A 26,073-nucleotide genomic window follows, 5' to 3' on the forward strand; every position below is an offset into this window, starting at 1 on the left:
TTTAATTAGAAAAGTATTTTATTATTTTCCAGTTACTCAAGTCTGTATCTTGAGATTCTTTTCTTCAGAGTAGAATCTTAAGAATTGAATAGAATGAGTACTGAATTCTGCTATAAAATCTAAATTAAGGAATTGGTGGAGGAAAGGGTACAAACATGATACAAAGTAGTTAACTACAAGGTTGTTTGAGAAAGGAGGGCACTCATTAAATATTAGGCTGAAGAAAAAATGAAATTAAATATTTGGTTGAAGAAGAATGAAAATAACTTTTTCATATGTGGACAAAAATTAATTCTCTTTCCATCTTGAGTGCAGTTATTCCATATTATGCTTAATAATGTTTTACTTCAATATATTTAATTTCCTGAATTATTTCTTTCCTCTTAGTGCAATTATTCAAGTAATATATTATTATATAATTTAATTTGAACATTGTATTAAACTTAATGCATTTGGTAGAATCTCAAGATCTTATAAAAATACTCATTTAAGTGAGATGTAATAGTCAGAAGTGAAAAATAACTGACTAAACATTTTCTGAAAAATGAAATACAACTTTTAGAATGGTTTTTAAATTTAAATTATTTTTTGTATTAAATTGACATTTTAATTTATGATAAAGAATTATACATTTATATTAGTATATCCTTAATAAGACCTTTTATAGTATCATTTCGAATGAATGTAGGAAACGAGATGGAACTATTAAGTGTGAAATTTGAAGCTACATGTTTTAGAATTCTAAAAACAAAAACGTCATATTAATTCATAGGATTCAGAGTAAGCTATAATCCTTGACCAAATAATTTTATACTGGTAGAGTTCAAACCGAGAAAGAAACTACAAGTCCCCTTTCAATTTGTGTAGGTTATACGCAATTGTCTGATGTTTAAGGTATATTAGATAATTTAAAATAGAATGTTTAAAATTTAAATTAGAAATTATTACATGTAATATATATCATGTTTTAAAAGTAAGAAACTAAGAAGTAATTCACATTCCCATTGAAATATGTAAACTTCCTTTTGACATCTTTAGTATATCTTCTTCCCCCTTTACCCTATTATTTCCATCTGTCCTTTTCCATAAAAGTTAGGCAACTTTAATCACCATTTTGTAAATAGATATAGACAATTACAGGATCTTTTCAAGATTATATGGTCAATGGCAAAAGTGGTATTAGAATTCAGAAGCTCTTAAAGGTCAGTCAGTCCTTTTTCTGTGAAATTATGCTATTTATCACTTGAACCATGTTTTGTTATTTGGAGAAAATGCTTTACACTCCCCGACAGGAAAAGAGACTTTTTGGAACAGTATTTATAGACAAATATTTAGGCACTACATAACTTTAATATTATTTACATTTCAGAGGTTTCATTACAGTGGTAAAAATTATTTTTTTTAATAGTGAAGGAAATGTTATTGCTTACATTATTTTAGATAAAAGATGAAGTTATTTTGAAGTTATTAAAATTAACCCTAATAATTAACAATTCTTGCATATATTATAAAATTGACCAGTTGTAGTGATTGTTTTTCCTTCTTGTTCTTTTTCTTAACAAGATGAATGTCATTTGGAAACAAAAGACATCGATTAAAAATAAGTATATGTTTAACCATTTCTGCACATTTCTTGCCCAAAGAATGTATCACAGAACCATAAAGTCTCAAGGTTGAAAAAGGCCTCAGGTCTGGTCATACTCATACTTGGAAAAAGAAAACCCTCTATAAATATTCAACAAGTTGTCCTCATCCTCTGCTCCTTTTGCCTTCTGTCTTTCCCAATATCAAGGTCTTTTCTAATGAGTCTTGTCTTCTCATCATGTGGCCAGAGTATTTAAGCTTCAGCTTCAGTATTTGACCTTCCAGTGAATAGTCTGAATTAGATTCTTTAAGTATTAACTGATTTGATCTTATTTCTGTCCAAAGGACTCTCAAAAGTCTTCTCCAGCACCACAATTCGAAAGTATTGATTCTGTGGCTCTCAACTTTCCTTATAGTCCAACTCTCACTGCCATTCAGTGCTACTGGAAAAACCATAACTTTGACTTTATGGACCTTTTTCAGCAAGGTAATATCTCTGCTTTTTAGTATGCTATCCAGATTTGCCCTAACTTTCCTTCCAAGTAACAAGCCTCTTTTTATTTCAAGGCTGCAGTCTAAACCCAAGAATATAAGATTTGACATTGCTTCCATTTCTTCTCCCTCTGTTTGCAAGGAAGTGATGAAACCAGTTGCCAGGATATTAGTTTTTTGCATGTTAAGCTTCAAGCCAGCTTTTACACTCTTCTTTCACTCTCATCAAGAGGCTCCTTAATTCTTCTTCACTTTCCACCCTTAGAGTGGTATCATCTGCATATCTGATGTTGTTGGTATTTCTCCTGGCATTTCAATTCATTCAGGCTAGTATTTCACAAGATGCAGTCTGCCTATAAGTTAAATAAATAAAATGACAACATAAAGCCTTGTCATGCTCCTTTTCTGATTTTAAGCCAATTAGTTGGTCCACATTCAGTTCTAATGCTTGTTTCTTGGCCCACATACAGGTTCCTCAAGAGACAAGTAAGATGATCTGGTACTCCCGTTTCTTTGAGGACTTGCCACATTTTGCTGTGATTCATATAGTCAGAGGCTTTAGTGTAGTCAGTGAAGCAGAAGTTGATGTATTTTTGGACCTCCCTTTTTTTCTCCACGATACAGAGAATGTTGGCAATTTGATCTCTAGTTCCTCTCTTTCTTCGGAAACCAGCCTGTTGTTTTGGTAATTCTCAGTTTACATGTTGCTGAAGCCTAGCTTGTAGAATCTTAAAGTATGACTTTGCTGGTGTGAAATGAGCACAACAATTGGTAATCTGAACATTCTTTGGCATTGCCCTTCCTTAGGGTTGGGATATAAACTGTTCTTTTCCAATCCATTGGCCACTATTCTAAATTTGCTGGCATATTGAGTATAGTACTTTGATGGTATCATCTTTCAGGATTTTAAATAGTTAAAATTCTATCACTTTCACTACCTTTATTGTTAGCAGTGCTTCCCAAAAGCTTACTTAACTTCATTCTCCAGGATGTCTGGCTCTAGATCAGTAACCATACCATCATGGTTATCAGTGATGTTAAGGTCTTTCTTGCATAGTGCTTCTGTGTATTCTTACCACCTCTTAACCTCTTCTAATTCTGTTAAGTCCCTACTATTTTTGCATATCTCTAATTGATATCTCTATTCAAGTCAGAGTATGCCTGACTTTTCTCTCATGCATCACAAATTTTACAGTGGGTTGTTTACTTGCTCACAGTGGTCAGTCATTTCCATTCCAGCAATAATTTCCCCCTCATCATCAAGATTGAAGTCCTAGAGCAATAATCTCCTTATTGATACCTATACCTTTTGAAGTATAAAATCACCATTAGGCCACCTGAGAAATTATTAGCTGTTCTGCTTTTGACAGAGATCTAGCAGATAGATAATTAAAATCTGTCATGAGTATATGATACCTCAGTGCCTGGCTTGTGATGTTTTCTGAAATGACTCCTCTATTTTCCCTTTCTATCTTGTCTGTATACACTGATGATAGTATCATTTTTATAGCTTCCTCCATTAGATATTACCCAAATGCACTCTACCAAGTATCTACTTGTTCACAATTACATGGCACTGGAAGGAATTTGAGGGAGTTTGTGTCACAGTTAGGTATTTGGCATAGAAACACAAAAACAAAGGTAAGGATAAAAAAGAAGCTTTCTGGATTAAAAAATAATAATAATGATCTTGAAGATGAAGTAGCTGATAGAATTTCCAATCAATTTCTGCTGGATAGTGAAAGACCTGCAAAGATTAGTTTCAGTATGGAAAAATTCAGGGGAAATTATCTAAGCTATATTTGTAGGATGATGAATTCTTAAGCTATGATCCAGTAAATTTAGAACTGTCTGTCAGTTGGAAGGAAGGAATTAACCACTATTTGCCAACAACCCTAGGAGGTAGATGCTATCAATTATCCTCATTTTCTTTTTTTTTAAGTGAGGCAATTGGGGTTAAGTGACTTGCCCAGGGTCACATGGCTAGTAAGTGTTAAGTGTCTGAGGCTGGATTTGAACTCAGGTACTCCTGACTCCAGGGCTGGTGCTCTATTCACTGTGCTACTTAGTTGCCCCATCCTCATTTTCTAACTGAGGAAACTAAGAAAGAGCTTAAGTGACTTCTCCAGAGTCACACAGCTAGTACAAGGCCAAATTTGAATAAAAACTTCCTGACTTCAGGCTCAGTGCTTGATCCACTATGCTACCTAGCCTCGGTTGATTAATATCAACCTGTTACTTGTTCACTCTAAGATAACTATCACATAGCTATAGTCTTTTCTGGGAAGTCCATGGAACATAGGTGGTGGGTGTATGATAGTGGCTACTCTTGAAATGTCCAATGACTCTCATTTCCCTTGTCCCTGAAACTTACTAGCAGGAGTTCCCTGAAAAAACACCTCCCATTCAATGGAGAGCCTTAAATTAAGAGGCAAAGAAGCCCTTGAACACAAAAAGATATGGGACAATGGCAATAAAGAACTGTAAGAGTTTTTCCTTGAAGACATTGGCCCAGTGATAGTAGTCAAAATGGCCAAGCAAACATCTCATATCATTAAGAAAAATGTTAAAAATAAAATGAAATTATCTTATCCTTGTAGAAAATCATGATGCATGTCAATGTTTGGTGCATTGGAATAATCCATTGTGTTTCTATTTGACATTCATTCAACTCACAAGAGATATTTCCATCTAAAGAATAAACAAGAAAACCAAAAATTTAAATGTCAAAGAGCTCTTTTTATCATTTGAAGACTGACAAAAATTTTGACTTTGTTAAGATGAATTGTGAAAAATATGGAAAAATTAACATGTTATTTATATGTCAATTTATCAATGTAGGAAACAGCCTTTGAAACATGAAAGGAAGAAACAGAGCAAAACCAGGAAAAATGACAAAATACATTTATATAACCTTGATTTTTTTTGGTGGAGTAATGGGGGTTAAGTTACTTGCCCAGGGTCACACAGCTAGTAAGTGTCAAGTGTCTGAGGCTGGATTTGAACCCAGGTCCTCCTGAATCCAGGGCTGGTGCTTTATCCACTGCGCCACCTAGCTGCCCCCTAGCCTTGATTTTTTTATCTCAAGAAATAAAGAACAAAAAATAGAAGACATAGGAAAATAGTAAGATGCTAAGTCATAATGAGTTGTAAATAGGAAACTAAAAAGTTTGGAGATACACCCCATATCTTTTGAGATTGACATTATGTAATTTAAACTTAATCACAAATCTTTCCATGATACTACAGAATATTAACAATAATAATGGATTGAATGGACCCTATACGTATTATTTTGTGGCAGTTTTTAATTTCTTATACAAAGGCTATTTCAGTGGAGTACAAGGTTTGGTAGAGTCTATCAGGCTTTAAAATTTTTGAGAATGAGTCTACTAGATTGGCTACAGCATACACAGGTATAACTTTTTCAGCCATAGCAACTCTTGAAGACTTTTATCAAGAAGAGTTATGAACTGGATTTTAGGAGGCAAAGTTACATTTTCTTACTATGTTATCTCATCCCTGTTAGCAAACCAATGACTTGCAGCTTAACATTTCCCTACAGTGATGCAACTGGTTATAATTTATCACCACTTTGTTTTTATTGAACAGGAAGCCAAATAGAACTCCTGGGAATTCTGACCTCTAACCTTGGAGTCTGTGACTGCTTCAAGAATGTACTGAGAGTGTAGGTTAGGATGATTCAGATTAGACCATAAATTTTAGATTACCACAGATATCTGATTTTAAGCCAGACTCTTTTCAAAATTCTTGGGGACACATAAGTGTCTAGTTCCAGCTCTTCCATTTCCTTAATGTGTTCTAAATCTTTCTGAAAGGATGAAGGCTTGGACCCTAGTGATACTTTCTTCTCAAGTTTCCCCTAGCCCATAAAACTTCTCTAGTCTATAGAGTAGGCTTTGTAATTCAGTTAAAAGTTGAAAGCCTCACTACTTGGTACTTCCAGAAGGCAAACAAGATTTGACAAAACCTGTAATCACATCACACACAAAAAATTTACATTTTAAAAATTAAAATTCAGAATATATTTTACAGTGAATGTATTGGAATGTTTTATGGAAATGGGGCTATTTTATTCTTCATTTTATCTTTGCTCTTTAGAGATGGAAGTGATGTTTTTCCATTTATACTTAGTTTTCCCATATATTAACTGAATTTTTATTTTAAAAAATTAGCATTATATGAGGCAGTCTTGTGTAATAAGAAAAGACTACAAGAGCTTTGTTCTATTCCCCTTCCAACTGGCAGTTTGACCTTAGGATAATCTTGTGACTTTAAGAAAGATGACCTAACTGGTATGGGACCCAGTTTCCTCATCCGTAAAATGAGATTTGGAGTATATTATTTCTTTTTCTTTTTTTTTTTTTTTTTTTAGTGAGGCAATTGGGGTTAAGTGACTTGCCCAGGGTCACACAGCTAGTAAGTGTTACGTGTCTGAGGCCGGATTTGAACTCAGGTACTCCTGACTCCAGGGCCGGTGCTCTATCCACTGCACCACCTAGCTGCCCCTGGAGTATTTTATTTCTAAAGTGCACACTTTACAAAAAAACGTGTTTTACAGGGTCACATAAGTAGGGCATATATGACCGAAAAATGGGTCTCTTGTTACCAAAGGTAGTAGAGTCTTTCAAATAGTAGATACAGTTCTTAAACTGGATGCTTAATTTTAATCAATTTATAATCTGATTTTTGATATTGTTTTATGACTTTAGTTTAAATTCTGGGTCAGGGTAGTAGTTGTTGTGAGGACCTTAATTAGAGCATTCCTTATACTCTTGTAATTTGTTTGGTTCGATGATCTTCACTTTTATTAGGACTAGTGAGTAATAGAATTCCATCTGGATGTGCTGTGTAGTAATCACTGATGAGATATTTCCTTTTACATGGACATGATTAGATAGCAGTCTGATTTGAGCCAGATGCTTTGATTTCATTGTTGGCTATCAGTGACTTCAGTGAAGACTGAACATTTTCTCTATGCACTTCTAGAATGATGTAGGTACTTGGGTGAAATCAGATTATGATGGTGAATGTTCAAAAATACTTGTTGCATTCTCAAAGCTCTCTCTTATATTTAAAAAAAAACTCATTGATTTTTATGATGAGAATTTCTATTTTCCCTAAAATATTTGACATTAAAAGGAATGTCTAATGCTTTGTATTATTCCAGAATTTTAAAATTCTATCTTTCCTTAGCCCAATGTACATACCAATCTTTTTACTGTAGTACGAGGTGAAATGAGGGTCCCTGAAGAAGCCCTTAAGGTAAACGTCTTGATTTTTCTTTTCCTTTCTTTTTTAAAAGTACAGTTAGTTGATTTCACTCATAGATGTTTCTCCTCCATGTTTAAATGCTCCGTAGCATGAGAAGTTTTCAAGTCAACTTCAGTTGTCCCAGAAGTCTTCAGAAGGTGAATTACCAAAATCAACAAACTCCAAAAGTGTAGAATCAAAAGCGGCAGATGCTGCAACAGAGGTGCAGCATAAAGCTACAGAAACATTGAAATCTGAGGAAAAATCCATGGGTAAGTTAAGAACTTGGGAAATTATCTTGTTAGTGATCACAGTTTCAAACCAATTGCATTACTCCTTTGAGTAAATTATATTTCAGTCCTGAATATTGGTTTCATGAACAATTTAACATTCATGATTAATTGTTTTATGATATGAGTTATTTCAGTATTTGGTTTTGTCCATGTAGATTTGAGTTTCTTAAACTAATGTTTTCAAAGTCTTTTTACATGCATTGACTTTATCTTTCGAGTTTGGTCACCATTATTAAAAAGGTTTCTATAGCCCCAGGTGGTTATATTAGTATTAGTTCCAGTTCTTCCATTTCCCTAATGTATTTCAACTCTTTTTAAGGTAGAAGTCTTGGACCTTTTGGGCACTTCCCCTTCAGGTTTCCTCTGATCTGAAAAAGTTCCTGGTTCTAAAGAATGTCTCTATTGATTTAGGTGTGGGGGGGAGGTGTTTTGTGTTGTGTTTCTTTTTGTTTTTGTTTTTGTTTTTTGTGGGGGCAGTGAGGGTTAAGTGACTTGCCCAGGGTCACACAGCTAGTAAGTGTCAAGTGTCTGAGGCCCTATTTGAACTCAGGTCCTTCTGAATCCAGAAACAGTGTTTCATTCACTGCACCACCTAGCTGCCCTCCCAAGTGATTTAGAATAAAGGCTGAAAACCACTCTAGTTGGTACTTCCAGGATGCACACAAATCAACAAAATTTGCCACCTACTCAAGTTCCTGTATAGAGAAATGCATATGTAGATGGTTACATAGTAGGTTTAACAAAATTGGGAGTTTAGAGAATATATTTAAAGATAGGCTATTTCATTACCTCTTGCCCCAATATCTTTTTCTTCTAAAATAATAATCACTTTAGTGACTTCTTTATGAAGTCATAATCAAAGATCTTACTCACAGTACCATAATCCAAAGGCTATGTTAGTAAATTGGTGGATATCCCCAGATATTTCCAAAAATCTATAAGTTTTGACTTAGTTGTGCTCAAAATTCATTTACCCGCTAGAGTTTACATTTAGTTCCTTGGTATTGTTCAATTGTTTCAGTTATGTCCGACTCTTTGTGACCCCATTTGGGGTTTTCTTGGCAAAGATAATGGAGTCACTTGCTATTTCCTTCTCCAGCTCATTTTGCAGATGAGGAAACTAAGGTAAACAAAGTTAAGTGACTTGCCCAAGGTTACATTTAATTTAAATAGTTCCCAAGATTCTTTCCAGTTCTAAGTACATTAATCTAAAAAAACATTTGACAGAGAGGGGTTACAGAAAAAAAGAGCAAGGCAGCTTAGCTTAGTGGCTAGAGATATCCTTTTTTACAGACAAAAATACTTAGGTTTAATTCCTGTCTCTGATGTATAATAATTGTGGGCATCACACTTAGCATCTTAGTATCTTCAGCAACTTTTTAAAACTTTGCGCAGAGTTGCTGATCTGCATTGGTAGAAGGATGAAATTATAGAACTTGACAAAATAAAATAAACCAAAGAATCCTAGAATTATAATAATTTTTCTCCTACCTTTGCCTTCTAGTGTTACCTAATAAGCCCTAGAATTGAAATATATAAAAGTTGTTAGCTAGAGACAATTGTATTTTGTTAAGCTCAATGGTATAATCAGTACCATAAGTAGTTTGCCTAAGTTCATTGATCACAAATCATCCACATATTTAGAAACAGAAAGGATCTTAGAGGTCATCTAATCCATCTAGTACCCTCAGTTTACACATGCAAAAGTAGAGCACTTTGTGAAGTTTCCATTCACAACTTTGTTTAGAGATACTCCTTTTTTTTTTTTATGGGGCAGTGAAGGTTAAGTGACTTGCCCAGGGTCACACAGCTATTAAGTGTCAAGTTTCTGAGACTGGATTTGAACTCAGGTCCTCCTGAATCCAGGGCATTGGCTTTATCCACTGCTCCACCTAGCTGTTCCTGAGATACTCCTTTTAAAACTTTTAATAGAAAACTTATATCCTCTGGTGTGCAATGGAAACCATACCAAAATTATTTTTACTTTGTATTTTTTAGATTTCATTTTTATAGAAAGGATTTAAAGAACCTTTAGTATATCTAGTTTATCATTGTATTTATTTGAGGTTGTTTGCATTAGTGGGTATTATACATATTTCATAATTAATATGACGACATACTAAACCAGTTATAGTAACTGGTAAGTAGAAAATATTGAAAAGGAAAATTTCTTTTAGTTAAAACTTGAGGCTTTTTGGAAGCTATTTTATTGAAATAGTAAGTAAGAATTTATTAAGTGTCTACTATGTGCCAGGAATTATGCTAAGCCCTGGGATACAAAGAAAGGCAAAAGACAGTCCTTGCTCTCTAAGAGCTCATAGTCTAATGGGGGAGGATAATATGCACAGCCTAATGGAGGAGATAATTTGCAAACAACTATACACACACAATCTATATAGAGGATAAGTTGGAAATTATGAAGAAAAAGAATGAAATTAGTATGCAGGAGAGGGATTTAAGGTGTAAAAAGAGTAGAAATGTGTGTAGGGGACTGGTTATAAAAAATGCCACAGGATTTAATTTTGATCCTGTAGGTGATTAAGAATCACTGGAGTTTATTAAGTATGGGAGGTGACAAAATCCCACCTACACTCTTCAGAAAATCACTTCCATGGTGAGTGGAAGATGGATTGGAATGCAGAGAGATCCATGTGAGGGAGACCAACCAGAAGGCTATTGCATTATTCTGGGTGGTTAGAGCAGAGTTGCTTATTAAAACATTTGTCACCTTGAGTCAGCTAAATTAGCAGGCTAAAGTCTTTTTGTTACAGTGTCTTATCCATAAACAAGTCTCTTAAAAATGCTTGTAGGTGGGTGTTGTACTTGGATTAGCAGATGGTATTATTTAACTTCATTCATTCCAGTTTGAGAACAAGGAGAGCAGAATTTTCAAATATTGGACCATATTCACGTTAAATAAAGTCTGCTCAAAGTAGAAGCTATTAAATTTATAATACAATATAACTACTACGTCACAGCTTGATTCTGCCCTTAATAAATAAAGCCATCAATCACTTCTAGTGTTTTATAATAGGTTAGCTTTTATTTAATTTTTTTCTGTATAGATAAAATAGTTCAGTTTCTTTTCTTTGAAACATGTCTGTAGATCTTTCTGCTATGCCCCGTGGTACTCCATTGTATGGGCAGCCATCTTGGTGGGGTGATGATGAAGCTGATGAAGAAAATGCTTTCAAACAAGATGGAAAACCTGAAGAAAAAATCAATGATGCTGGAGCTTCAGGTAAAAGATCTCTGTGTCACATTTTATGAGTTTGAGTATATCTTGTATGGTACATAAAATGAAGAAATATAGAAAAAAATGCTTCTGTGGTTTTACTTAAATTCAAATTTCAGAGAGGTTTACTTTAATTATTATCTTTTTGCTTTGGTTTCTTCTGATCTCATTTTAAACTAGTAAATCAAAAATATTTTAAACGATCCATACTCTGTAATCATTTAAAAGTTCAGTTTTTTAAAAAGCTACTGTTGTACTACAATGCTGTAAAATGTAGGCATATCTGCAATTTTGGTGTATTTTACAATCTGAGCGGCCAACTATTCAGTAAGAGTTTTAGAGACATTTGCTGTGGTTAAAATGTTGTGTAATTGAGTCATATTTTAATCCTTTAAATATGACTAACTTTCTACTTAGGAATATTATTTCAATTTTCTTTGAAATGTTTCTTTGCTTAAAGTACTTTGTATTATTTCATTTTCATATCTTTATGGTGACACTTGTATCTGTTATCTTTGAGAAGTATTTCACATTAGTAATTTTTCATATAACTAATTTTTCCCCATATAATGCCAAAATTTATTTTACTGTAACTACTTTAATGGAAATATTTCTAAAATGAGTTACATACTTCCTGCTATCTTAAATGGAGAATACTCAATTTTATTTTTTTCTTGATGATTCAGTCATAAAACAAACAAACAAACAAAAAGTTGCAGCTAAATGGCTTTCCTTAAAGAAGCAAGTAAAGGAGTTGGGAAAATTTATTGCCTCTCTCCAAAGAAATTGAGAAACACCATATTGTGGGGAAATTGATCATCTCAAGTCAACAAGCATAATTATGTGTCAGAAACTGTGCTAAGTGCTGGATTACTGTGCTCATAATAAGCAGGCTTAGAAAGGTCACTATGAACAGATTTGTGATTTTATGCACCAATATCAGATGTAGAAGGTGGAAACATTAACAAATCCTAAGAAAAAAATTGGTAAAACTCTCCAAATTAAATCAGCATATATTTTGATACTTCATCATCTGAATGGATATAAGGCAGCTAGGTGGCACAGTGGATAGAGTATTTAACCTGGAGTGAAAATTAACTGAGTTAAAATGTGGCCTTAGACACTTACTAGCTGTGTGACCCTGGGCAAGTCACTTAGCCCTGTTTGCCTCCGTTCCGCACTGGTAAAATGAGCTGGAAAAGTAAAACTTATCTACATATCATGAATACGTTCTTTGAGAAAAGAATCAGCATGTACTAGATACACACGAAAACTGAGATTTGTTATTCCTTAACAGTATGAAACAACTCTACTAATGTGGAAATCTCTCTCAAATGATCTATTGTTACTGTCAGACTTACCAACTCATTTAAATCAAATAACAAAATTAATACAAAATTTGTAAAATAAAAAAAAATGAGAAAAACATATGGTATGTAATTAAAACAACTTGGACTTATATAAACAAATTATTTATTTCAAAAAAGAAAATGGAAGGAGGAAAGAACTTTGATAGTTGTTGAGTACAAACTCATTTGAACCTACTATATTTAGCTTATCCCCCAGCCATGCTTCACATACAGCCATCTCCCAGAAAATCTAGGCCCTCCTCAGCTTCTTGCTATCTACTTTGCCATTATGTATGTTTTCCCCTGCTTTCACCACAGCCCTATATCTTTTTTTCCATCTTGCACTGAAAACTAATCAAATCAGTACTAATCTTGCTACTGGAAAGGGTATGATAGTCAACTATACTATGGCTCCATTTACAATGCTTTTTGACTCTTCAGTTTAAAACTCCCTTCCCTTTCCACTACTTCCTTGTGTGTGTTGTTTCCCACTTTACTAAAATCCTTGATGTCAGTTCTCCCTATTATGTTTGTATCCTCAACACCAGGCCCAAATCCTGTCATACAGAGGTAATCTAATGAATGCTTTTTTGTTCATTCATTTTAACTGTTTTCTAGAGAAGTTTAACAGATATAAATCAATTGCAGTAATGAGAACAAAAGTGCCTAGTCAACACATAGTTGATCTTTTTGCCTGACATAAAGATAGCAGTCAAGGACAGCAGTAGTGTAGGTTATAAACTTGTTTGTAAAAACTTACAGTACAAGATGGTGGAAGATTATGCACAGTATGACCTTATAAAATAGTGAGAAACATTGGAAGAAAAACAAGTTTAAAGAAAGCTTAATAAGAAATTAAGCTAAACGGTGTCATCACATTGATATTTAAGTATGAAAGTGGAAGGATGATAAAAAATGGAAAAGATATATAAAGATTTTTTTAAAACTCTTTTCACCATTGAGGGACAGTGGAGTCTCCACATTTTTATATTCTATTATCACAGTCCCAGATGAATTGCTGGAAGAGGAAGTGGATATTGGACTAACAAAAAAAGATAGGAAAAGCCACTGAACAAGACCAGAAGTATATAATAGAGGTGACACAAGTGTGAGTTTATTGAAGCATTAATTCTCTAGCTAAATTCCTCTCTTAGCCCAAAAGAGAAGTGAAACATTTTAAGACCATATTAGCAAAAGAGATGACCTAGAAAATATCAATAACTACCAACCTATATGCCTGTTTTCTCAATCTCCACAAAAAGTATATGCAGATAATATATGAACTGTCAAAGGCATCTTTGTTGAGAATTTCGGAAAGGGAGCAGCAACTAGCAGTTGAAAGCATTATCCCACAATGGGTCACATTTTTATAATTGTACAATAGACTCTAAGGTACAGAAAATACAAGAACCCACTTATTGTTCAATGACTATAAAAAAGCCTTTGCCTTGGTCAAGAAAACAATACTTTAAAGACTCTCTTCCAACAAGGAATTTACCCATGCATATGTCAACATCCTAAAAAATTCCTTAAGAGATAAAACAACAGAGATAACTTTGTGGTAGTCACTGGTTATTCATATCAAGGCTTTAGAGAAAGATAAATATTCACCAAAGGTATTCACTGCTACCATGTTGCAGATTAGTCAAGAATTAAGAGAGGGATTTCCATATATTGGTGCCTTTTAAATGCTGCACTTTGTAGATGATATTGTGCTTTTTGCATCAGTCCCCAGAATATGACAGAATTTCCTAAGATTCATAATCACTCCAAAAACTTTGCCCTGTGTACCAGAAAAAGGGCATAAAATGTCAGTTGTCAAGATTGGTATACAGCAAAGTAGAAAAACTATGGAGATGACAATACACGTATTTTGGACAGACTGCAAATGGAAAGTAAACTGAGACCTGAAATGAACAACGTGATGAAGAATTGTCTGGATTGCTTTTGTGAGATTGCTCTGTTCTGTTATTGATACTAAACTTCCTGAAAGAAAGGCCCATATTTTTAAGTTCAGTGCTCTTTTCATTATACTACAGCACCTTTCAGGACACAGGTCTTCTGGAACATATTCACTGAATAATGTTCATTTTACACTCACTGACATTTATGTAACATTTTTAAATTGCAAAGGACATCAGAAAGGAATAGCTAAGAGCTGAAAATAGTATTCCACAGTGGATCACATTTTTACAATTGTACAGTAGCCCTTAAGATATAGAAAATACAAGAACTTTCAAGCATACCTTAAAAATTCATCCTCTTAATGCTCATAGCACTATGAGATAAGTGCTACAGGTATTATTTGTCTTCATTTAACAGTTGAAGGAACTGAGACTTGGAGAGATTAAGTGACTTTTTCATGGTCACATAAACTAATAAGTTTCAAAAGCAAGCATCAAATCTCATTCTTCCTGACTCCCAAGTTCTATGCCTTGTCTACCATTTCACATTGCCTCTCAACAAGTGATAGTGGTTTTATAACAATTTGAGGTTTGCAGAGTGTTTTACATAGAAGACAAAGGGACTAGATTTGGAAGTCACAATACCTGGTTTCTAGCTCCAGCCCAGCCACTTATAAAGTATTCAAGACTTTGGTTGACTCATTTAACTTCTCTAAGCTTTAACTTCATCTGTAAAGTGAGAACAGTAATCTTTGTACTGCCTACTTGACAAAGTTGTTTTGAGAATCAAATAAGAATATATTTTAAATACTTTGTTGCCATAGAGAGCTTTATAAATAGATTGGTAGAGAGGTAGGGCCTGAACATGTTAATTCATTAGTCTAGGGAATTCCCAAATGAGGAAACTCCCTCTAACAATTAAGGCCAGTACCTTCTCTGTAAATTATAGTGTTAGAAAATCACCTTTAGCACAAGTATAAATGAATTTGAATTATTATTATTGTGATTATCTACATTACCCAGTGCAGTGCTTCTTCCACTATATCACATGCATGAACTTTATAACATCTATTGTAGCTATTTTCTGTGCTTCAGAAAACTCCTAGATAAGTGGCTTCTAAATAAGTACTACGTATTAAGCAAATGTTCTTGGTCCTTTGAAGAAAGGTGATCATGAGAGGGATTAGTTTGAGGTTTGACAACCTTTGAAAAGTTTATTAAAGAATTTCTCAGAAACAAAGGCCTAAATAGCAGCTAGCACCCTGATTTTTGCAAGTCCGTGGTTAACTTCATGAAGCAGACTGTGGTCAGTTGATAAACATTTATTAAGCACTTACTATATGCCAGACACTGTACTAAGTAATGGACATACAAAAAAAAGACAAAAAATAATCTCTCCCTTCCAGGAGCATACATAGTAATGATAATGGTTATTGACACTATATAGGAACCTTTAAATGTTTGTTGATTGAATAAATGAATAAGTAAATTACATGAATGTTGAAAATTGACCTTTTTCTCAAATCTGACAGGAGTCTAGGTTTTCTGCACCAGAAACATTGATGCTGTTATCTGTCACTTAGTACAATGATTCCTTAGCAAGGAAGAGACTGATTGGTTCTCTTACTATTTGAGTGTGTTAGATAGTAACCTTGTTAAGAAGCTAATCTCTACCCTCCTTCCTCTAATTTTATACCCCTGACCTTTCCAGTTCCATTTTTATAAATGGTAATGGCACAATGTTTTTCTTACAGAAAATTTGTTTTTAGATGTTTTCAAAGTAAAAATATAATTTAAATGTGTTAGCTCTTAAGTGATCATACCATTATAAATTTTTGAGAATTATGGTTCATTAATAGTTGAGTCAAATCCTATTTGATTCTAGTTTAGTTGTTGTATAAATTATTTTATGCTAATTATTTTTATATTGGTATTCTATATATGGTATTGTGTGTGTATGTGTAGAATAAATTTTTCATAACTAGAATATTTGGATTAGTTAGGATAGGAGTATATCCTGACTAAAGATGTAAGGGCACTATGAGGATAGTCTGGCATTGTCCAGTACTAGGACCTTGGAACCAGTGACAGCAGTAATCACAGATAGAGATGGCACCTTGCACCATAGGGACATGTCCAAATTCTGCCTGGGGGAAAATTTTTTTAAAGGGAAGTACAGACTTACAGTAAATTCCACATTTCCCCAAGCTCTTGTGTAGCAAGTGAATAAGTGTGGCTTTTACACAAACTGTATTGAAGTTGTAATGTCATTTTTTGAGCATACACTATGTGTCGAGCACTGTGGATACAAAGAAAAGGGGGAAAAGTCCCTGCCCTCATGGGGTACATGCATCCTAAAAAATGTGTCCTTTTTTCAAACCAATAGGTTTCAGTCATTAGACTTAGCTAAGAACATAACACACTTAAGAAGTTCAATAAGTATTTGTTAGATACATAAGAAAATTAATGAAAGTTGCCTTTTAGAGTAGAATTTAATGAGCCGAATCATGTTTGGTCTATATCTTCCTTTCTTTGGTCTATATCTTCATTTGTATAAAAATTCTAGCAATTGATTTGTATTTTATGGTATTAACTAGTTGTCTAGAATACTAAATGGTTAAATGACTTGTCCATGGCCTGTAGTATGTGTCAGAAGCAAGGCTATGCCATGCTGCTTCCCTTTTTGGCACTTATCCTTAGTGAAAAATGTAATTGCCAGCGAAATGTTTGTTCAATATTTTAGGTAGTCAAATTTTTTACAGTTAATTAAAAAATTCTTATTTTTAAAAAACATTATCTGCAAATCTTTTTCTGAATCATTTTAGTTTTCATAGCAACAATGAAGTTGTATTCACAAGTTTATTCATTCTTTGTTACTGACTACTAGTAGAGCTAAGTTTTATAATTTAGCTTTACTCATGTTATTAAATTATTGGGGTTCCTAACTGTTTCTAGCTAAATTACTGGGAGCCAGACTGGGTTTTCTAAAGTATTGCTACTTATAAGTTAATGGCTATTCCACCAGTTTAGGTAGTAAACATTTATTATTAAAGTATATTAAATGTTAGTAAAGAATTGACCACGTCGGGGGCAGCTAGGTGGCGCAGTGGATAAAGCACCAACCCTGGATTCAGGAGGACCCACGTTCAAATCCAGCCTCACACACTTGATACTTACTAGCTGTGTGACCCTGGGCAAGTCACTTAACCCTCATTGCCCTGCTCCCCCCCTCAAATAAAATTTGACTACGTGGCATTTAACACAAGCAGTTATGCCCCCCAGTGCCATATTGTCTCTAAGAGAGCACATGGCCTCAAGCAGAGTTCAAAAGTCCTAACTTACCCATTCTGGCCTAAGAGGAGAGTGCTCTACAGATCCAGACCAAAAGTGATTTCCAAGATGGCACTGACCAGGAGCCGCCTGTATTCCTGACTTTTATCCTCTTTTGATAGAGGTGAGTCACTACACACTGATCAAAGCTAATTGGTCAACATCATTCAATTCTGTTGACTGACATGATGTGAGGGTGGTTCATATATAAATGAGCTCTACCAGTGATAATATTGGGGTCTAATGGGAGAGACCCTGAGGAGCAAGGAGCATAGGTGTGGTTTAATCTCCCCACTTCACTGGCCTAGATGCAAAAAGTCTTATCTCCATTCCTTGGACTCCCTACTAACACTGACCTCTGAAGTGGGGAGAGGTAGAGAGGAACTGAGTCCCTGGGTCCCCCCAAGAAATCCATTATTAATAATTATTTTCTCACACTCTGAAATGGTGACATCCATGCATAGATATTCTGCTGTATGAAAACATAATAATTTTCTTGTGGAAATCAGCTAGCTCTGTTTTTACTCTGCTTCTTTCACACCAGTGCTTTGATTTTTGAGCTACTGGCAAATGACTACACATACTTAAGTGCTTTCGTTTTGCTCTATTATAACTGATTAAAGTGTTTTTTAACCAATCTTATTGAAAATACTAAAATCATGCCTTAGTAATTGTTTCATATGTCATTACCAAAGTAATGCCTCCTTAATGATAAGTAAAAATGGTGATTGGAGTAATTACTTTTAAAACATCTCTTATACATTGGCTTCATGTTTTAGTTTTCATACATTTATCTTTTGTCCTTTGAAGTTTCACTGGACTTGTATTTACTTGTACACCTAAATATTTCACAGAGCTCTCTTCCACTTTTTATTAGAAGATTCATGTTTTTTATACCATGCCAAAAGTGAAGTTTATTGAATAGCATTCTCCATCTAAATAAAAAATTCTAGCTCTATTCCATTGCATTTTGATGAATTCTGATTCAGAGTTGAAAAAAGCATAAGATTAACAGTGAAATGCCCATTTTTGGCCTCTTTTTCTTTCCTGCATTGTCTTATATCTCTTATTTAAAATTGGATATACACTTACCTAAAACTGGATATAATGGGTTTTGATAAATCCATAAGTAAGCATTCATCCAATTTGTCATGCTTACAAGACAACTTTTGTCTTTCTTCAATATTGTCCACTCTCCAGTGTGAATAACACTTCCTGAATTCATAGGCTCAGACCTTCTATTCAAATTCCTTGTCTTTTGGTTTTTAGGGGTAAGTGGTCCTTACAGGATTCCCTGTAAATTCCCTGAAATTCCCCAATATTTTGAATTTTCTTTTATTTTTCTCATTAGGATGCAGCATAAATGCCAAGCAAGTTGAGGAGCAATCTGCAACTGCAAATGAAGAAGTGCTTTATCCTTTCTGTAGGGAACCAAGTTATTTTGAAATCCCTACAAAAGAATTCCAGCAACCATCACAAATAACAGAGAGCACTATTCATGAAATTCCAACAAAAGACATACAAAGCTCCCATGCAGCAGGTGCAGGGCATGCTTCATTTACCATTGAATTTGATGATAATGCCCCAGGCAAAGTAACTATTAGAGACCATGTGACAAAATTTACTCCTGATCAGCGACATAAGTCAAAGAAGTCCTCTCCTTCCGGAGCTCAAGACCTTCCTGGGATTCAAACTGGAATGATGGCACCAGAAAATAAAGTTGCCGACTGGCTGGCACAAAATAATCCTCCTCGAATGATTTGGGAAGGAACAGAGGAGGACTCCAAAAGTATTAAAAGTGATGTTCCGGTTTACTTGAAAAGGTTAAAAGGTAAAATTAATTGATCATTTCAGTTCTTATTTTGTGGTAAAGAAAATTAAATGATCTTGCAGTAAGCATATTGTGTATTGTTGTTTGAATTATTATATGGTAGAATCAGATGTTCAATTAATTCTATCTAATATATGAAAAGCAAGCAACAGTCATCATCTAACTTTATACCCTTCAAAATAATGACCTGAATTTACTTTTTTTCTTACTTTCCTTTCTGTTTTCCTTGCTTTTTTGGTGGGATAAGGGGCAGAAGGGAAGGCAGGAGAGGTCTGATCCAATGACTTGATTGGTATATCCTGTGAAGGAAACTCCTTCTGTTAAGTCCCATCAGTGACTGCTTTATGACTTAAAATGTTAGGGAGTTGCTAGAGGAAAATGAGAAGTTAAGTTCCTTGTTCAAGTTTCTTGTCAGAAATGGCACTTGAACCCAGACCTCAAGATTCTGAGACCAGCACTCTCTCCACCATCCCATGCTGCCCATTATCTTGTGAAAGACAAATTGTTGGTATTAGTTGATTTTTATGTCATTAAACATACTTTTTTATCTCCCATCAGAAGCAAAATATTTTACGGTAAATATCATAGAAGCAAAATTAGATATAATATCGAGTTAAAATGCTGGAAATGAAAGATTTAAGCAGAATTAAGTAGTAGTATACTTTTATTAAAATGCATGCACCTAGACTTTGGGTGAATTTTTAAAAAATAACAGTATAATTTAATATTATTTTCAAATGGATACTAATTGTTAAAAATCAGATAAGTATGTGTATAGAAATATAAATACTCTAGATAACCAATTTTTTTACGTTAAAATCTCCAGCAAAGAGTCACATATTTGAATGTTTGTTTGTGAGATGCCTCTCAAATCTTATAAATGTAATATTTAGTCAAAGGTATGCAGATTTTGACGTCAGAAATACAGACACACTTCAGCCACATTATCCAATTGATTATTGGTTTTGCTACTTAAACTTTTACAAAATAAAAATGATTTAGGATTAACTAGAGATTTTCACTACTCTGATTTTTACTTTTAAAACCATTTTGAAATGTCCTAAATTTTACTGGAAAATAATATATTAGACTTGTAATACATTGTATTTATCCTACTGTATATCACAGTGTTTTTAATGGACTCTAGTTTTACTTTCACTATTTGGTGAGATTAACCAGGACTCAGAATATCAGATGGAATTCTGCCAATTTGATGGAAGAATAGGAGCCTGTCATGTTGCTTTTTTTTTTTTTTATCCACATAGAACTGGCATATTTCCAGTCCAAGTTAAGTCAGCAAGAATTTATTAAGCATCTTCTATTTTCAAGGCACTGTGCTCAGCACTGAGGTTACAAAGAAAAACAAAATTGAATTCAAATGTTTATCAAGTACCTACTAAGGACAGAGCACCATGCTAGGTGCTAAAAGAGATAGAACATTTAGAGAAAAATTGATCATTGACCTCATCTAGTAATAAGGACATGATACAGAGACAAATAACTGATTCAGTTCTTGATAAGTGTATAAAATAGGAGCATCATGTGACATCAAAGTAGGAGAAAGACCATAAATATATGAAATGCTTCGTGAATTTGTCATTCAAAACTGTGTTATTATAAGATAATTTGGTTCCCTTTTATTTTGACCATTGACATGACATCTATATTTCTGAGACATACCTAAAATATAGGAACACTGAAATAAAGTTTCATAATCATGACTTTGACCCATCAAGAAAAGGCTAATCATGTTTAGCATCTAGCTTTTACTATGGTATGGATATATTGTGGAGGAATTTTCATCAAAGTACATTTTTAAAGTTTTAACTTCATATAGTAAGTTTCAGTCATCTAAAAAACTCACTCTGTAATGGTGTTGGCAAGATGAGACATTACTATATATGAGTATATGGTAAACACAGAATAGTATTGTCAGGTTATTATCTCTGTTGCTTTTGCCATGTTTTAAAATTGTTCTTTATTAGATCTTTGATTTAGAAAGGCATAACTGAAAATGACTAAATTAAGTAATTAGATAGCATTAAAATCACTGTCAAAACTTAAATGACAGAGCTAAGAAATAACAAATAAGTTTGACAAATGTACATTTGAAAATCTCACAATTGACAGTTTAGTTTTATTCTGTGCCTGTGCTGAGTTAATTTCTTTTACTACCAGAACTTTAAGACGTAATTAGTCTAAGGGATAGCTGTGAGCACATCTGATTTCTAACTAGTTTCAAGTCCACAAGTTGTCTTGAAGGGGAAAGACTAGGAAGTAAAATTAGGAGGAATGTTTTTTTAAAAATTCATTTTCTATTTTTGTTGCTAACAGTTAGTTCATGAGGAAGCTTCCTTCAGTGAATAGAACCCACATTTGACTTAGGAATACATATTTTGTTTTGTAAAGCTCAAAGTGATTTACCCTAGGTGATGACACAAAACAATTACTGTTCTTATTCTCTTATCATGCATATATAACATAGTAGGTGTTTAGTAATAAGCTTTTTTCCTCCTGTGAATCAATATATAACAAAACCTCATTAAAATATTCTGAGATAGGTGGCAGCTAGGTGGCCCAGTGGATAAAGCACTGGCCCTGGATTCAGGAGGACCTGAGTTCAAATCCAGCCTCAGTCACTTGACACTTACTAGCTGTGTGACCCTGGGCAAGTCACTTAACCCTCATTGCCCCGCAGAGAGTGAGAGAGAGAGAGAGAGAAATATTTTGAGATGAAAGGTCAGTCATTAAAATTAATTTTCCACTATAAAGAAATAATTTACCTTTAAGGAGATTGTGTTATAGGTGATTCTTAGCACATACTGAGTTTAATAATGACAAAAACGTCAGAAAGGAAATCCTATTGATAATTTTTTTTTAATTTATAAGAAGAATATTGTATAAGGCACATTGAATTTATGTTTTAGTAACATTTTGATGGTCAGAAAACCGAGTTGTTGAGTTACCTGAACAGACAGGTAAGGTTTTTTTTAGGTTGCCAAAGGAAATGTTCATTCTGTAAAATAAATATTTCTTTTAATTGGTATTGAGGTAAAACACTTCTTGTATTTTTTAATATAATGTATTCTAAAGAAATTATAAATATAGTTGTTGTTGCTGTAACCTTGATAGATTTAATTGTTGGAAGAATTAGTAAGCTGTGGTGAAGAAAGCACTAGACTAGGAGGAGGAGACCTAAATTATAGTTACAACTCTGGAGCTAAAAAGCTCTATAACCACTCAGTTTCCTTATATTTAAATGAAGTAGATGAATTAGATAATAACTCACATTTGCATATGACTTCATAGTTACAAATGAGGAAATTGAAGCTCAGAAGAGATTCAGTTACTGGTGAAGCTGAGATTTGAGCCTATAGCCTATTGACTCTGTTCCAGGGCATCTTCTACCACACTGCACAAAATCTCAATTACATACATTCCCTTTAAGGACAAATATTATCACATCTCTTTACAATTATCGTTTTGAAAAAGGATAGGAAAAAATAGAATTTTAATGGTCCAGGTAATTATTTTCACTTCTTATGATGTAGGCACACTTTGCAAGCATAACCAAATACAAGCAGTGATATCAGTTATGAATTACAGGTTCTTCCTTAATTGTATAGTTGTACTGGTAGATTTTGTCGATTTCTCTCTGTTTTCCATTTTAGAGTTTTTGTTCTTTTCCTTTAATCATTAAACATTTATAAACTTCCCACTGCATGCCAGGCTGTGTGCTAGGTGCTGGGGATACAAAGAAAAAAAATGAAATTCTTCCCAAAAGGAGTTGACACTGTATCAAGAAAGACAATACATAAATACATAGGTAATAAATAGAAATAGGGAAGGGAAGGCATTAGCAGGTGAGGGGCTGAGAAGAGGCTTCTTGCATAAGGTAGTTTTATGAGCTGAGTCTTGAAAGATTTAAGGATCCCATGGGATGGGATATCCATGGCTTTCCCCTGAGGGAAGGCCAAAGCAGAGGTATGGAGATTAAGTGCAATGGGAGAGGAACTGAGAGAGGAGGCCAGTGAAAGTGAAGGAGAGCAGTGATGAATAATGGGGCTAGAAAGACCAGAAGGGGTATAAAGGGAATTTAAAAGTTAAACAGAGGAAATTATATTTTATATCCTTACTAGAGCTTATTGAGTAGGGCAACACCATGGTTGGAGTTCTAGCTTTGCTACTTCACACTCTGGACATTGAATTCAGAGTTTATATCTCAGTGGGACCTTGGTTTTGAGAGAACTTGTGGTACAGTAGAAAGAACATTGGCTCTGGAATCACAGAACCTGGGTTAAAAGCCTAACTTTTCCTTTGTGATATTGGACAAGTCACCTCTCTCCCTCCCTCTCCTGCTCAGGGCCTCATTTTCTTCAACTTTAAAGTGAGGGTTTGCACAAAATGGTCTGCAAGGCCCCTAAGTTATGAACCCAGTGACTAGAAGAGTGGTGGAGCACTTGACAGAAATAGGAAAGTTGGGTAGTAGAGAGGGTTAAGGGGGAAAGAGAATTACTTTTGTCCTGAACCTATTAGGTTTTAGCTGTCCCTGCAATGAAGTGTCTAAAAGGAAAAATAAAGTTTGAAGTATCTAGTAGGCAATTGGCAATGCAGGAGTAGAGTTTAGGAGAGACTGAGTCTGAGTTTATAGATCAGAGTATCATCTGCATAGAAATGATAATTACATATTTGGAAACTGAAAAGGGAATATAGAGTGAGAAGAGAAAAGGATCTAGGACAGAGCTTTGAGGTGTACCCATAGGTAGGTGGTGTGGTATGGATGAAGATCTAATAAAAGGCTTGAGATGGAGCAGTCAGATAGAAGAACCCTGAGAGAATATTCAGAAGAAGAGGATATTCAACAGTGTAATTAATCATCTTAAATATTTTTGCCTTTTGGTTCCACATTACTTTTTTGAATAGTTACTATACTGAAGATCTTCACATTTGTTTCATAGCCTGAGTCCTAGTCATCACCCCTCTGTTGCAGAAGTATATTAGAGACATTAGAGACACTTTTATAAATGGTTATTTCCCTTTTACTCTGTTGTCATTGATTTTCTTTGCCTCCCCATCTGTGATTTCTAATTGCTATTACTCTCTCTCTTTATCCTTTCTTTTTCTGAGTTGTTATTTTATTCCTCCTATATACCATCTCTTTCTACTGCTTTCATATCTGCTAAGTGTTGTCAGTAATTTTTTAAAAACCTCTGAGGCATTCTGAGGATAGTCCTTAAAATCCATCCCTCTACAGAGAATTCTGTTCTCTGTGTGCCTTCCAGATTTGCTCCTCAGGTTTTCATCATTAAACATATTGTGCCTAAATTAATCAACCAATCACCTGGGATGTTTGTAATACTAAGGCATTTGGGTAACAAGTTCACTTCTGGAAATTATGGACGAGACTCACCATTTTCACCAAAAAAGGCCATCACATTTAAGCTGCGATTTGCTGCAAAATTCTGCATATAGCCAAAATACCATTTAACTTCACTATAATTTCACACTTAAACATGATAGTATTAGAACATTTCTTTATTCCTTTTGACATATAATTCAGATTTAGTTTATGAGCATGCTGAATCAGTCAAATAACATGCATAAAGTTTCACATCAGATCAGTAGCAGAATAGGGAAGTATGAATTAGATTATGGTGGCTATTTTGTTTTGTTTTGTTTTGTTTTGTTTTTTGGTGTGGGGCAATTGGGGTTAAGTGACTTGCCCAGGGTCACACAGCTAGTAAGTGTTAAGTGTCTGAGGTCAGATTTGAACTCAGGTCCTCCTGAATCCAGGGCTGGTGCTCTATCCACTGCACCACCTAGCTGCCCCATGGTGACTATTTTTAACCATGATATTTTAGAACCCTGTTAGAAATATCTACTTGATGGTCCAAGAAATCAAATACATTCTGAGGACACTCTACAAAGTGGATAGAAACAGATACTTGAATTCATTTTTCCTAGTACAGTGCCATGTGCCCAGAGTGTTCTCAGGCACATGTTCATATATCATAGGAACATAGATAATTCATAATCATCTTCCTTCTTTTAACAAAAGGATATTCCTAGGATAACATTTAGAGCATAAAGAGTTGAAAAGAGTTAGTGAAGGCTCACAAAATGTTTTTTTAAAGCAGGAAATGCTCTTGAAGAATGGATTCAGTAAATGTTAACTGATGATAGAGCTATATATAACTCCGTAGATGTTAATTGATGGTAGTGCTATATATAACTCTCAGTCTTATAGAGTTGCTTTTTATTTTCAGTTGAGAAATCAACTAAAATTCAGAATAATCATGTACTGTACTTGTAAATATTATTGTGATTTCTCTTTTTAAGAGGAAATAAGGATGTAAGTGAATGTGAAAGCCAGTTAAGACATTTCATAGAATCACAGGATCTCAGAGTTTAAAGGAACTTGAGAAACTTTCTGGTTCAACCCATAGCTGCACAAGAAAGCTCCAGTGCAATGTAACTGAAAAGTGGTCAACCAATCCTTGCTTGAACTTCCCTAAGGAGAAATCCACAAACTCCCAAAGCAGCCTATTCTAATTTTGAATGTCTCTAGCTATTAGAAAGTCTTTCTTTCCTTCAAGCTTAACTTTGACTCCATATAATTTACAACCATTACCCCTAGTTCTCCTGTTTGGGGCCCAGTCTAGTCTTTCTTCCACACAGTAGCCCTGCAAATACTGGAAAGGGCTGTCATGAAAAAAATAGAAAGCAAAGTATATCTCCAATGTTCCAGGCACTCAGGATACAAAGGAGCTTATAGTGTGGC

At 34.3% G+C, this 26,073-nt stretch overlaps 1 protein-coding gene across 8 annotated transcripts in view; it reads left to right on the forward strand.

Moving 5' to 3' along the window:
• CEP170 (centrosomal protein 170) overlaps window positions 1–26,073 on the forward strand; it is a 186,274-nt gene that overhangs the window by 77,418 nt on the left and 82,783 nt on the right. For all 8 annotated transcript variants that reach the window (XM_044002542.1, XM_044002544.1, XM_044002545.1 and 5 more), the window contains 4 exons: window positions 7,304–7,362; window positions 7,460–7,622; window positions 10,750–10,884; window positions 18,813–19,292. In XM_044002542.1, coding sequence (XP_043858477.1) covers window positions 7,304–7,362; window positions 7,460–7,622; window positions 10,750–10,884; window positions 18,813–19,292 — 837 coding nt within the window. The remainder of the gene's footprint in view (window positions 1–7,303; window positions 7,363–7,459; window positions 7,623–10,749; window positions 10,885–18,812; window positions 19,293–26,073) is intronic.

Source organism: Dromiciops gliroides, chromosome 4 (assembly GCF_019393635.1).
Source record: "Dromiciops gliroides isolate mDroGli1 chromosome 4, mDroGli1.pri, whole genome shotgun sequence".
NCBI lineage: Eukaryota > Metazoa > Chordata > Mammalia > Microbiotheria > Microbiotheriidae > Dromiciops > Dromiciops gliroides.